Source organism: Microcebus murinus, chromosome 23 (genome assembly GCF_040939455.1).
Source record: "Microcebus murinus isolate Inina chromosome 23, M.murinus_Inina_mat1.0, whole genome shotgun sequence".
Classification (NCBI taxonomy): domain Eukaryota; kingdom Metazoa; phylum Chordata; class Mammalia; order Primates; family Cheirogaleidae; genus Microcebus; species Microcebus murinus.
In genome coordinates, this window is record NC_134126.1 from 16,987,148 (window position 1) to 17,000,602 (window position 13,455).

Here is a 13,455-nt window from a genome sequence, read left to right on the forward strand (position 1 = left end):
GAAGAAAGCCTGGTAGGAGCATATAGCATCTCAAAGATTCAGTTTGTTTTGAAATTGAAATTAAATTAATGAAAGAATTTAATGTGCTATATTTTTTAGTCAAAAAAAGACATTCTAGATATATACGCACTATGTCATACAAGTTGTATTAATAAGTGTACTAAAGAGACAATGTTAGATGGGTAAGGATTTGCTTTTTGCTTTAATACATCAGGCAAATTGAGCCATTAATTTCTCTTTTCTCATACTGTTTTGTCCCTCTGGGATTCTAGATTGTATTTGAGGAAGATTGTTAATCTAAATGGTAAGTAGTCATTGATTAATGTGTTTTGTTTTTGTTCTACTAGGCAGTTTCTTTTTTTGGAAGTGTTTGCATGGAGAAAGCTCCACTGAGGATATGTGTCACACTTTGGAGTCTGCTGGACTTAGCCCTCAGCTGTTGTTGGTAAGGTTTTTGTTGCTGGATGCCATTCTTCATTGCGAATGTTATTCAAAATGTCAGTCTTTTTTTTAAGCATTGTCTTTTAGCATATCATAGAATGCACATGATCAAAGACATTTGATCAAATGTCTTCTAAATATGATCAAAGACATTTGTAATCACCATATTAAATAGAGTAATATTTTATTTTTATTCTCTAAATTTTAACAAGCATATTGTATGATCGGCCTAAAAAAATTTAGAATCTGACCTGTATGCATGCATTTACAATAGAATTTGATCAGCAGTAAAAACTTTTATGTTGGAACCATGAAAACAAAATAACCTTCCCTTGAAGTGATATGGAATTCTTATCAAATATTTCCAAACTTTGAATATACATTAGGGTGTAATCGCTGTGGAATAATAAATGTAAAACAAAAGAATCATCCAGTGGAGAAACTACAACACTACATTTTTGCCCTTTCCTAAAACAGGAAGGAAAGTTGCCTCATCATCAGTTCTCCCTTATTACCTACTGCCTACACATTAACACAAACAGTTGTCCCTCAGTATTTGTTTAGGGGATTCGTTCCAGCCCCACAAACCAAAAGCCATGGATGCTCAAGTCCCTTATATAAAATGATGTAGCATTTGCATATAACTTATGCACATCCTCCTGTATACTTTAAATTATCTCTAGATTATTTATGATACCGAATACAGTGTAAATGCTATGTAAATAGTTGTTATACTGTATTTTAAGGAGTAATGACAAGGAAGAGAGTCTGTTTGGGTTCAGTACAGATGCAACCATCCGCATTTCCTTTTGATTTGCTTCCCAGGTGCATACAAAACATGCATACAAAACAGCAAAAGTTATTTTTTTATTGGTTATATTAATAGAATGTCTTTGTTACCTTTATAGGCAGTCAAGTTTTTAGCCTGTCTAGTCATGATAAGAAGCAGGTTATGAGGTGAAGAGGAAGTATAGAAGAGAGGGAATTCCCTTAATGGAGAAAGGTTATTCAAAATTTTATGGGTTAGGCCGGGCGCTGTGGCTCACGCCTGTAATCCTAGCTCTTGGGAGGCCGAGGCGGGCGGATTGCTCAAGGTCAGGAGTTCAAAACCAGCCTGAGCAAGAGCGAGACCCCGTCTCTACTATAAATAGAAAGAAATTAATTGGCCAACTGATATATATATAAAAAAAAATTAGCCGGGCATGGTGGCGCATGCCTGTAGTCCCAGCTACTCGGGAGGCTGAGGCAGAAGGATCACTCAAGCCCAGGAGTTTGAGGTTGCTGTGAGCTAGGCTGACGCCACGGCACTCACTCTAGCCTGGACAACAAAGTGAGACTCTGTCTCAAAAAAAAAAAAAAAAAAAATTTTATGGGTTAAACAAGATGTTGGGTGGCGAGTGGTATAATATGATACCACTGTTGTAAAACGGTGATTACCCCATCCTTCCTCCGAAGTACTCTATATGTAGCTGTACATATAAAGCCATTGGTGGCTTAACACATAGTAAGCTTTTTATAACCATTAACATTTATTGTTAATATTGTCATTATTTTATGCACATGGAGGAAAATATGAAAGGGCATATTTGGTTTAATAAAATGGTTTCTATGTAGGGTAAGATAGAAAGGGGGCTGGCACAGGGAGAGACTTGGAAGTTAGACAAAACAAGGGAAAAAGAGAAGGTTAAAGAGTGTGTGTGTATATATGTATGATTTCATATGAGTAAAAATTACATATATAAATTTATATGTACATGTGTAAACACTCATATAATGTGAAAATGTTTAAAGGAAGAGAAAAGAAAATATGCATGCTACAATAAGGCAGATCTGGTTTCAGATTCTAGTTCTAGCTCATTAACTGTATGGTGCTGGGCAAGTTAGATTTCTTTTATGAGCTTATTTCATCATTTCTGAAATCTGGATAACCATCCCTGCCACAAGGATTGTTAGAGTCAAATGAGGTGATATGCATGTCGGGTACTTATCATAGCTCCTATGTTGTCCTCATAAGTTCATTTTCTTCACATACTTCTCTTTCAACTCCCTACCCTCCCTTATTTTTGAAAATTATTTGAACTAATACATTTAAACTGACAAGTCAGCTTTTTATTAATATTTTAGAGCTATTTTTCACATAAAGGTACTACAGTATTATAAGACGTTAAGGCCTTTCACAGATACCATTTATATTAATAGATGTGCCACAATTCCATTAAACTTCATTATGGCAGAATTATCTGTGAACCATTTTATAAATCTTAAAAATGTTTCAAATTTAAGTAGATTTGCTGGTTCATAGGCATCTTAAAAGTCACTTTTGTTGACTTAAATGTTGTTTAAAATCTGTTATTTATAACTCGGTAGTGATTAAAAACTGGAATTTGGTAGTTTTAGGTAATTATCCCCCACTGCCAAGTCTGCGGTCCTTTTGTACAGCCAAGCAAGGGGAAGACCACTAGCTCCAGATTCTCCCACCACCCACCCCAATCAAAAGAGAGTGGAGTGGCACCTTGCTTATTTTCAGCAAACTCAAGCTCACATAGTAATGTCCGTTGTTTTAATATGCTCCTAAATAGAGGTTTGAATTGGAAGGCAGTGGTTAACCAAAGAAGAGATGGAAATGGTGCAATTTAGATATCCAACAGGTAATAAAGAATCTTTTACGTAGACAAGGTACGTTGTTCTGCACCTCATGTTAACATGATGCAACAACTCAAAAAGCTGTATCATCAATATGTACACACTTACTGTCTAGAAAAGTGCTACATTTTGTGTCTATGTTAAATATTTTTAGACTGAAAAAGATTTAAATTTGATTTCAGTCTCTGCTCCTGAGTGTTTGGCTTTCTAAGGAAAAAGATATTTTGGATAAACCACAGTCTGTCTGCTGTCTTCATACAATGCTGTCCCTCTTGAGCAAGATGAAAGGTAGGATGCTGGTACCTATGAAAATGCAGCTCCTCAGGATTTCAACTATTGCTCTTGGAAACAAAGTTCTAGTGTTTGAAATACCACAAAAACTGGGAAGGAGGATAGTTTCTCTTAACAAAAGGAATCTATAGTGTACAAAACCTTTTACATAGAGATTTTATTATGTATTAATAGTTGTGAATACATTTGAAGTATGCTTTAATTTATGGAAACTAAATTTATATTTTGTGTCATAGAAAATAACATGAACAGTACATTTATTTTCTTGACTTGGTAAGGTAAGTTGAATGGTCTTTGGTGGAAGTAATGTTTTTCTTGTCTTTGGTATGATTATCAAAATATTAACCTATTATATTCATATATTCAATAGTAGTTTTCAATAATGATGAAACTATTTCAAGAAGGATTTAATATTGATTCAGCTAGATGACTAAAATAACACAAATACATAGAATATAAATGTTCTCACTAAAACAGACTATAGATTTATTTTCCACTTCATTGAAAAATACACAAACACATCAGGGTGAAATTTAATTTTAACATTATGTTTAATGTGAAAGATTAGACCAGAAAAAATGACAGTGTAAGAGTTTATTTTTCAGTTTTCTCCCTATCCCTATAGTGGCCATCGATGAGACCTGGGACTCCCAGTCTGTGTCCCCTTGGTGGCAGCAGATGCGCACGGCCTGTATTCAGTCTGAGAACAATGGCGCTGCCCTATTGTCTGCACATGTTGGGCATTCTGTTGCTGCACAGATATCGAACAACATGACAGAGAAAAAGGTAAGTGGGCAAAGGTGCAACTTTGATCTGTACCCAGGCAGTCAGCTGAAGGGACGATTTTCCTTTTCTTGGGGTACATTGTTTTCAGTGTTACAGAACATCTAGACTTTGAAACGTATGTCCAGAAGGTTCTTATTTGTTTGGGGTGGGAGGGACCCCTTCATTTGTTTATTCAGATGCTGTGCATACTTGAGTTGGTAGCAGTTGCTACATGGCAAAGGGCAAAAGTGCTAATGGGCCGGGCGCGGTGGCTCACGCCTGTAATCCTAGCTCTTGGGAGGCCGAGGCGGGCGGATTGCTCGAGGTCGGGAGTTCAAAACCAGCCTGAGCAAGAGCGAGACCCCGTCTCTACTATAAATAGAAAGAAACTAATTGGCCAACTAATATATATAGAAAAAAAATTAGCCGGGCATGGTGGCGCATGCCTGTAGTCCCAGCTACTTAGGAGGCTGAGACAGAAGGATCGCTTGAGCCCAGGAGTCTGAGGTTGCTGTGAGCTAGGCTGACGCCACGGCACTCACTCTAGCCTAGGCAACAAAGTGAGACTCTGTCTCAAAAAAAAAAAAAAAGTGCTAATGGCCTTCTGCCAATAGCTGGTGATATGTGGTGAGTCCCTTTAAAATGAGTCTCTTGGCTTCATTTTTCTCATCTAAAAGAAGTCAGAGTTAGACTGTGTCATTTATCAGGTTTATTCTCATTCTGAAGTTCTATGATTGTCTTTACCCCTCGCCTCCTTATAAACCTGGCACTGAATGAATAAAATATAAGTTTTCTACTGACCTTTTGCTTTGCGTTTTTCCTAATCTGTTGAGAACTCAAATTTCCCTTGTATCTTGTGGTGGATGAAATAAATTTTTCTACAGGGATGTTACATTAGTTTGGATGAGATACCTAATTAGTTCTGTGGAGAGTTTCTTGACATTGTCAGTCACAATTGTTCATACACTAAATTTGATATTGCCAACTTGAAATGTTTATAATGATGGAAAGAGATGAAATTTCAGATAACGTTTTTTTAAGTTGTTGAGTACATTCTGACGAGATGGTCAGTATCCTGATTGGTACTGACAGAAAAAAACTGTGGCCTTTGCCATGGATGGCCCAGAAAATTTTTTGAGGTATACACTGGTTGAATCGGGGTCATTAGTGCAGGACTCCTTATAAATGTTCAAACTCATCATCCTTGCCCTTGGATCTCTAGTCTACTCCTGACCCTCATGTTTCTTCCAGTCAAGTAATAATATTTGTGAAACAGCATTGATGTGTTGCCTTGTAATATATCCTGACTTTTCATCAGCTTTCAAATTAAAAGGTCATTCAGGTTAATGCTGATTCAAAATCTTTGCCAGAGAATCACCAGTACATTTTCTGTTAGTTTTCCCAAACAGTTTTGGGTGCTGAGTCAGAGGCCCTCACTGATTCGTGGGAAGCCCTTTCTCTTGACACTGAATACTGGAAACTCCTGCTGAAACAACTGGAGGATTGTCTCATACTTCAGACTCTGCTTCACAGCAAAGGGAATACTCGAACCTCCAAAGTGTCGTCACTACAGGCTGAGCCACTTCCAAGGCTTTCTGTTAAAAAGTTATTAGAAGGAGGAAAAGGTAAGCCGAAGTTCATTTGAGCATTTGCATCCATATTTTTGTTATGAATTTTTTTTAAATAGAAATAACTAAAGAATAAGGAAAGAAAAATATACTGTTATTAAAATAATAACAGCCCTCTATATATGTCTCAGTTAATTTTCTGTAAGTCTGATTCAGTCAATTCCATGCTCAGAACCCCCAGGTACTTCCCACTGTATAACAAAAACTATAATGAAAGAAATATATAATTTTGATTTGCATTTCTCTGATGGATTAGTATGTTGAGCATTTTCTCATATACCTATTAGCCATTTATAGGTCGTCTTTTGAGAAATGTCTGTTTGGATCTTATGTCTATTTAAAAATCAGATTATTTGATTTCTTTCCTATTGAGTTGTTTGAGCTCCTTATATATTCTGTGTATCAATTCCTTTTTCAGATGGGTAGTTTGCAAATATTTTCTCTCATTTCAGGGTTGTCTCTTCACTTCGTTGTTTCCTTTGCTGTGTAGAAGCCTTTTAGCTTGATGTGATCACATTTGTTCATTTTTGCTTTGATTGACAGTGTTTTTAAGATCTTACTCAAGATCCCTGGTGGTCTAGTGGTTAAAAAAAAAAAAAAAAAAAAAAAGATCTTACTCAAGAAATATTCACCTGGATCCTCGAGTGTTTCCCCAATGTTTTCTTCTAGCAGTTTCACAGTTTCAGGTGTCAGACTTAAGTCTTTAATCCATTTTGATTTGATTTTTGTTGTATATGGTGAGAGAGAGGTAAACTTCTAAATTCTTTTTTTTTTTTTTTTTTTTTGAGACAGAGTCTCGCTTTGTTGCCCAGGCTAGAGTGAGTGCCGTGGCGTCAGTCTAGCTCACAGCAACCTCAAACTCCTGGGCTCGAGTGATCCTTCTGCCTCAGCCTCCCGGGTAGCTGGGACTGCAGGCATGCGCCACCATGCCCGGCTAATTTTTTATATATATATCAGTTGGCCAATTAATTTCTTTCTATTTATAGTAGAGACGGGGTCTTGCTCTTGCTCAGGCTGGTTTTGAACTCCTGACCTTGAGCAATCCGCCCGCCTCGGCCTCCCAAGAGCTAGGATTACAGGCGTGAGCCACAGCGCCCGGCCAACTTCTAAATTCTTAAAAGTTATTGATGACCCCGAAGAACTTTGGCTTATGGGTTACATCTGTTCATTTTTATGGTATTAGAAATTAAAAGAGACATTTAAAAAATATTTTTATTAGTTCATCTAAAAATGAAATAAACTTATTAAATGCTAATATTTTATGGAAAAACTATATTTCCCAAAGCAAAAATAGAAATTTGCTGAGAAATGTGGCACTACTTTACACTTTTATAAATCTATTTAATGTGTAGCACTTATGTCTGGATTCTCCAACCAGCTTTGGCATTCAATCTATTGTTTTGTTGTTTTGGTTGAAGTATACAAGGCAAATCTGGCCTTATACAGACATGTAGGTGAAAAAAGGAGGACTCTTGAGGTCCTCTAACCACTCTTTGAGAACCACTGCTTATTTTGTTACACAGTGGGAAATACCTAGGGGTTCCTGAGCATGGAATTGACTGAATCAGACTTACAGAAAATTAACTGAGACATTTTAATCCCAGTTAAAATGGCTGTTATCAAAATGGCAATAATGATTGCTGGTGAGGATGTAGAGAAAGGAGAACCCCCTTGCACACTGTTGGTGGGAATGTAAACTAGTATGGCCGCTATGGACAACAATGTGAAAGTTCCTCAGAAAACTAAAATTGGAACTACCATGTGATCCAGCAATCCCACTGCTGATATATATACAAAAGAAAGGAAATCAGAGTATCGAAGAGAGATCTGTACTTCTGTGTTTATTGCAGCACTACTCATAGTAATGAAGCATGGAATCAACCTAAGTGTTTATTAACAAATGAAGGAAAAAGAAAATGTGGTATATATACACAATGAAATATTATTCAGCCAGAAAAAGGATGAAATCCTGTCATTTGCAAAAACATGGATAGAACTGGAGAACATTATGTTAAGTGAAATAAGCCAGGCACAGAAAGACAAATATCATATGTTCTCACCCATATGTGGGAACTAATGAAAAAATAGAACTCATGGAGATAAGAGAATGGAATGATGGTTACCAGAGGTTGAGTAGGATAGTGGGAGAGGGAGATAAGGAGGGAGTGCTTCATGGGTACAAAAATACAGTTGGAAAGAATAAAATTTAGTGTCAGTATCACAATAGGACTATAGTTAATAATTTAGTATATATTTAAAATGAACTAAAAGAGTGGAATTGGAATGTTCTTAAATATATGCCTTTATCAAAACATCACATGTACCTCATAAATATATACAACTATTATGTATTAATAATAATTTAAAATTTTAAAAGAATTTAAGGGGATCATGAGACTAATACATTTGAGAACTGATCAAAGTGTAAACTCTTAAGCTTGCCCTTTAAGCACTTTTGAGTTTGAATCTAATTTATTTTTCCATTTCTTTCTTGCTTGCTTCCTAGATTTTAGTTAAAATGAAGCATCTCTGTGACTTCCATCTTTGGATCTGAGCCTGTCCTCTTCCATTTCCCTGCCTCTCCCACTCATGGATCACTAAATGTTACTCATCTTTCAAGGGGCAGCTCAAATACTACCTCCTCTGAGAACCCTTTCATGATCCACTAACTACAGATTTCCCCTTCTTCTTCCTAATACCCACAAAACTTTATTCCTCTTTGCTGATGTATCACTTTCTACTGTCCTGGAGTCATTTGAATTCATGTACTTATGTCTTGCAAGGATGTAAGCACCTTGTGTTTTGAGTTATTTTGGGGTGCTTACTCTTATCAGTAGCTCTGTTAGGCATTTGATACTAGAATGACTGTATGTCCAGGTTTATAAATATCCAGGTATTTATAGATTTTTAGTGATTTAACTCATTTTCTCATTCTTTATAAGACTTGTGGCAAGTTTTTAATTGTAAACTCACTACACTAGATGGTGCCAAAGAGTAAAAGTGTACACACTCTTTGAATATTAACCTAAGCAATGTAATCAGGGGGTTAGTACTGGAATGAGAAGTATCAAATGATTTAGAAGCCAAACATAAGAAATTGGCTCACCCAGCACACTGCTCCCATTTATTTTTACTAATAATTGTGAGTTTCCATTCTTTTTGTGGAAGGGTTTTGATTTGAATCAAAGTAGGAGGAAAGATTAAGAGAAATACTTTTGGTAAATCACAGAAGAATGTATAATTTGTCTTAGGTAATAAATAGGACTCTTTAGACATCTTGAATGTTTTCCAACATGCATTTACCATTTTTTGCACTACATTGATGACTGAAAGTTGGTATAATATCATGTTGATTAGCTATGGCTAAATTTTGCCCGTAAATATTTCATTTAGTTGACTATTAAAAGTAATATAACATTGCCCTCAGGTGCCTAGGCGAATGTCTTCTAATTTAAATGATAGCGTTTTAAAGATGTGTTCATTCTTTTGTCTGTGTCTGGTAAGATATGTTTTGAATTTGTGGACATAGAAAGTATGTGATTTTTCCTACTTAAAATGCTGTAACAAAAAAAGAAAAAAAAGTGTATTTAACTTTTCTTTAAGAAAAAAATATTTAAAAAAAAGAAAGTATGAGATTTACAGACATGTATGCAGGTGCATTTATATTAATCCAATATTTTCTGAAAGCATAAAGATCCCCTGTGATAGCAGATATCCCACAAGTTGAGTGGTAAGTAGTAACACAGCTTAAATCTCATGGCTTTTGGGGGTCACTTTCAGGCTCAGAAATGAATGTGCCACTTCAATCTCTTCATAAGGAAATGTTGATCATGCACTGTATTGGCTCCCATTGGCAAATACTGCCATGCACAGTTGTAAATTTTCATTTCCTTTCTTGTCTCCAAACTGTAGGTGGCATTGCAGACAGTGTAGCCAAGTGGATATTTAAACAAGACTTCAGCCCTGAAATATTAAAACTGGCTAATAAACAAAGAGATGTTGAAAACCCAGATGAACCCAAAGAAGGTATTAACAGAGGTTTCCTTGAGGTATCAGAGGTGGAGATGGACTTAGGAGCCATACCAGGTGATACACAAGTAATGAGAAATGTGAAATCCAGAGTGGAGAGATGTGGCTGAGTTTTCACCAAGGCAAAAATAACATCACCACTCTCTTCTGACTTTCAGACTTGCTGCATTTAGCCTATGAGCAGTTTCCTTGTAGCCTTGAGCTAGACGTGCTACACGCACATTGCTGCTGGGAGTATGTTGTTCAATGGAATAAAGATCCAGAGGTAAGATTGTTACCTCTTTTGTGTTAATTCTACTTTAGTGTTCATACTGTTCTTACATGAGTACTGTTTAATTAAATAGCTTATAAATACTGGCTTTTTTCTTGTTGTAATATCTCTGTACTATTAACTGTGCTAAGTCTTTTGCATATATTACCTCAGAATCTTCACAATAAACCTATGAAGTATAGGTATTATTATTCACACTCTAAAGAAGAGAAAACTAGGGCTCAGAGAGGTTAAAGTTCCTTCCCTAAGGACCCACTTCTCAGTACGTGTCAGGATGTAAGCATAGGTTCCTCTTATCTAAAACCAGTATGTTTTGTTTGCCCTATTCCTAATTAGATTGTGACAAATATATTTTTTATTTCCTGCTGAATCCCTGCATGAAATGGCACCGACCTGGCAGAATATTCTTAATATTAGAGTCATGATAAAAGTCAGAGTGAAGGTCCAGGTGTCAACCTGATAGTGGTCTGATGATTCAGATATATCTTTGTTATATTGCTTATATTTGCCTCAGAAGAACAATCAAAAAAGGCACACTGTGTACAGGGTTGACTTTAGTCCAGGGTTAGCCTTGTTGCCCTCTCAACTCTGCTCAGGCATTATTTTGCATCCCTTTTGGTAGCCCTGTCTCTCCCAGGGCATTCACAGTCTAGAAGCAGCATGAGGGAAGGCCTCAGGCCTGGAGGCGCAGGAGAGCTGGATGTGGATCCCAGATGAATTGCTCACCAGTGTCTGGCTCAGGCGAGTCACTGAAGCTCTGGCCTATTTTTTTTAATCTCCCCTTACCCCCCAATTTTTGTAATGAAGGTGCCAGGATCAAATAATCATATTTAGGCTCTCTACTTAAATGGGTTATTTTTCCATTTCATGACAAACGGAATGTTAGGACTAGAACAAGGACATAATAATTTCTGAAGTCTGAATGAATTAATTCTAGATTCAAATCTAAAAACGTGATATTTTGGAAAAACTTCTGCTTTACAGCATTATTTTATAAACCAGAGGCAGCTTGCATGGTGGGCTGAGACAAAGCTGACGTCAAGCCCCATTGCTGCTACTTACAGCTAAGTGTGACTTTTGGGAACGTTTCTGAACTTTTCATATCAATTTGCACCAAAAATGAGGGCTATGACAGCAGTCATCTCAAAAAGTTATTACAGTTTATAAAGAAAGTGCATGCAGAGTACCAGACTTTGGATTAGTGTTGTCATTGGTGTTATTAGAATTGCCTACATTTAAAATAAATCACTTTTTCTTGTTTTTTTTAATGTTTGTTTTTCCTATTAAATATTCATCATGCCTCATCCAACCCCTATTCTAATTCCACTTTCACACACACAATTTTATAATACTCAAAACAGTTAAAATTACCTTTGGGGAATTTTCAATACAGTATGTTTTGTCAGCGGTGATATGTTTAATCTATGTACAGGCTACAGAATTATTTAGCCAAGATCTGTATAATTTAACTTCCTTGATTAGAAAGAGTTGACTTCCAAACATCCCCTCTGATATTTCATATTTACTTCCTGCTTTTAATTTTTTTTCCTTGGCACTTATCACTAACATGTAATGTAATTACTTATCATATTTATTGTTTAGCTCCACTAGAATGTAAGCTCAAGCAGGGCTTGCTTGGTACATAGTAGATGCTCAATAAATTGTTGAATGATGAATGAATGAATTGTATTTGCAAAAGCAAACTCATTGTTTTCACATTTATATGAAATTCAAGTATTTATTAGAGAGAATATTGTTATTATGTACAAACCATAGCAAATTTGAATCCAGATATTTGCCTTTATGACTATACCTGAGAGTTTCTAGGGATTAATCATTATATAGGTCATATGAATTTAAGAGGGTCAAGTAAAGGTATCTTATCAAAAGTTACATCTTACCTAATAATTCCATGTTCTTATTACAACATTCTTAGGTAGGTTTATGCAGAAATTTATGTAAGAAGTCTATATTGGTATTAGATACACCTATTAAATGATACCTCTTTTTGTTTTCTTTTTTCTCCCTGCATGTAAGGAAGCACGTTTTTTTGTTAGGTCAATAGAACATTTGAAGCATATTCTTAATGCACATATTCAGAATGGTAAGTAAACAGATGTTAAAAACATCACTGATTTTAAAAAGGCATCCTGATTTAATCTAAAGATTCACATCCTATTAAATTTTTATTTGAGTGTCCTACAAGCTAACATATTAATGTGTTTTGCTATATGCAAAGAACTGGCTGTTTTAACTACTTGGGAAAATGCTATCTAGAAAGGGGCAAGTGAGCTGGTGGTAATTTTCCCTTCTGTTCCCCAAGCTGACTATTCCTTTGTTGGTATAATTAAGGAAGCAATTATGCATGAATCATTGATTCCCTCTTTAGTTCACAGGTAAAGAAGGAAAGAGGGATGCAGTTGTCAAGAACTATAATTCTTGGTGAAAAGGCTTGGTAGCAAAAAGCCTAATAAGACTAGACCTTAGAAACTATCTTGTGTTTCTTTTAATTAATGTGAATATTCTCCATTAGCTGTGAGACCTTGGGGATTGCTGATGTCTCCTTGAAAAAAATGTTACAAATTATTGTAGAGAACTTATAAACAGATTCTATTTGATAGATGGATTTTGTTATGAGAATTAATTGAGGAGAGCAACACTAAGCTAGTTTGTAACCTTAGGAAATGAGGAGACTAGGTGTTGGGCTGGGTAAGATGAGGTGTCACCTGATGTCTGTGTGATAAATTCTAGAGAATTCTACTTATTTCTTTTTCACCTGCATCATATTCTTATAGGCGATATGAAGTCAAATTGCAGAAATTGTAAAATGTCCCAATTTATGTTAGGGGAACTTGAAAATTATTCATTCCTCTCTTAGATCTTACCTTTATCCAAGAAAAAAAAAGATTTGCAGTGACTCATTTGGACAGTATGGTCTCTAGATTATTCTATCCCTATTGACAGAAGTTACTTCCTGACTTCAGGCTAATTAGTATTTCTTCAAGTTAGGCCTTTGCTCATTTGTACCTGTACACACTGAGTCAGCATCCTGGCTGCTTCACAGCCTACAAAGGGCCTCACTCCTAAATACAGACTCAGCTGCACGGGTAGCAGTAACAGTATGTGAAATGCCATGGTTGCACTGCCTAATTGCTGCTTTGGAAATTTAATTTTAATGCCACAGCTTACTGAATATGGAATTAAAAAGCCCAGATTTTTTGTTTGGCTGGTTTTTTAAAAAAATGTCTATTATTTATTTATTTTTATTTTATTTTATTTTACTTTTTCTTTTTGAGATAGAGTTTCACTCTGTTTCCCTGGCTAGAGTGCAGTGGTGTCATGATAGCTCACTACATACAACTTCAAACTCCTGGGCTCAAGCCATCC

At 35.9% G+C, this 13,455-nt stretch overlaps 1 protein-coding gene across 3 annotated transcripts in view; it reads left to right on the forward strand.

The window, feature by feature from the left end:
- The window catches only part of RAB3GAP2 (RAB3 GTPase activating non-catalytic protein subunit 2), a 96,115-nt gene that overhangs the window by 67,963 nt on the left and 14,697 nt on the right, over nucleotides 1–13,455 (forward strand). For 2 of the 3 annotated variants that reach the window (XM_075997044.1, XM_020284424.2), the window contains exons 21-27: nucleotides 348–445; nucleotides 3,267–3,372; nucleotides 4,001–4,161; nucleotides 5,537–5,765; nucleotides 9,681–9,854; nucleotides 9,956–10,062; nucleotides 12,106–12,172. In XM_075997044.1, the coding sequence (XP_075853159.1) occupies nucleotides 348–445; nucleotides 3,267–3,372; nucleotides 4,001–4,161; nucleotides 5,537–5,765; nucleotides 9,681–9,854; nucleotides 9,956–10,062; nucleotides 12,106–12,172 (942 nt within the window). The remainder of the gene's footprint in view (nucleotides 1–347; nucleotides 446–3,266; nucleotides 3,373–4,000; nucleotides 4,162–5,536; nucleotides 5,766–9,680; nucleotides 9,855–9,955; nucleotides 10,063–12,105; nucleotides 12,173–13,455) is intronic. The other variant, XM_075997045.1, reaches the window with a different exon arrangement.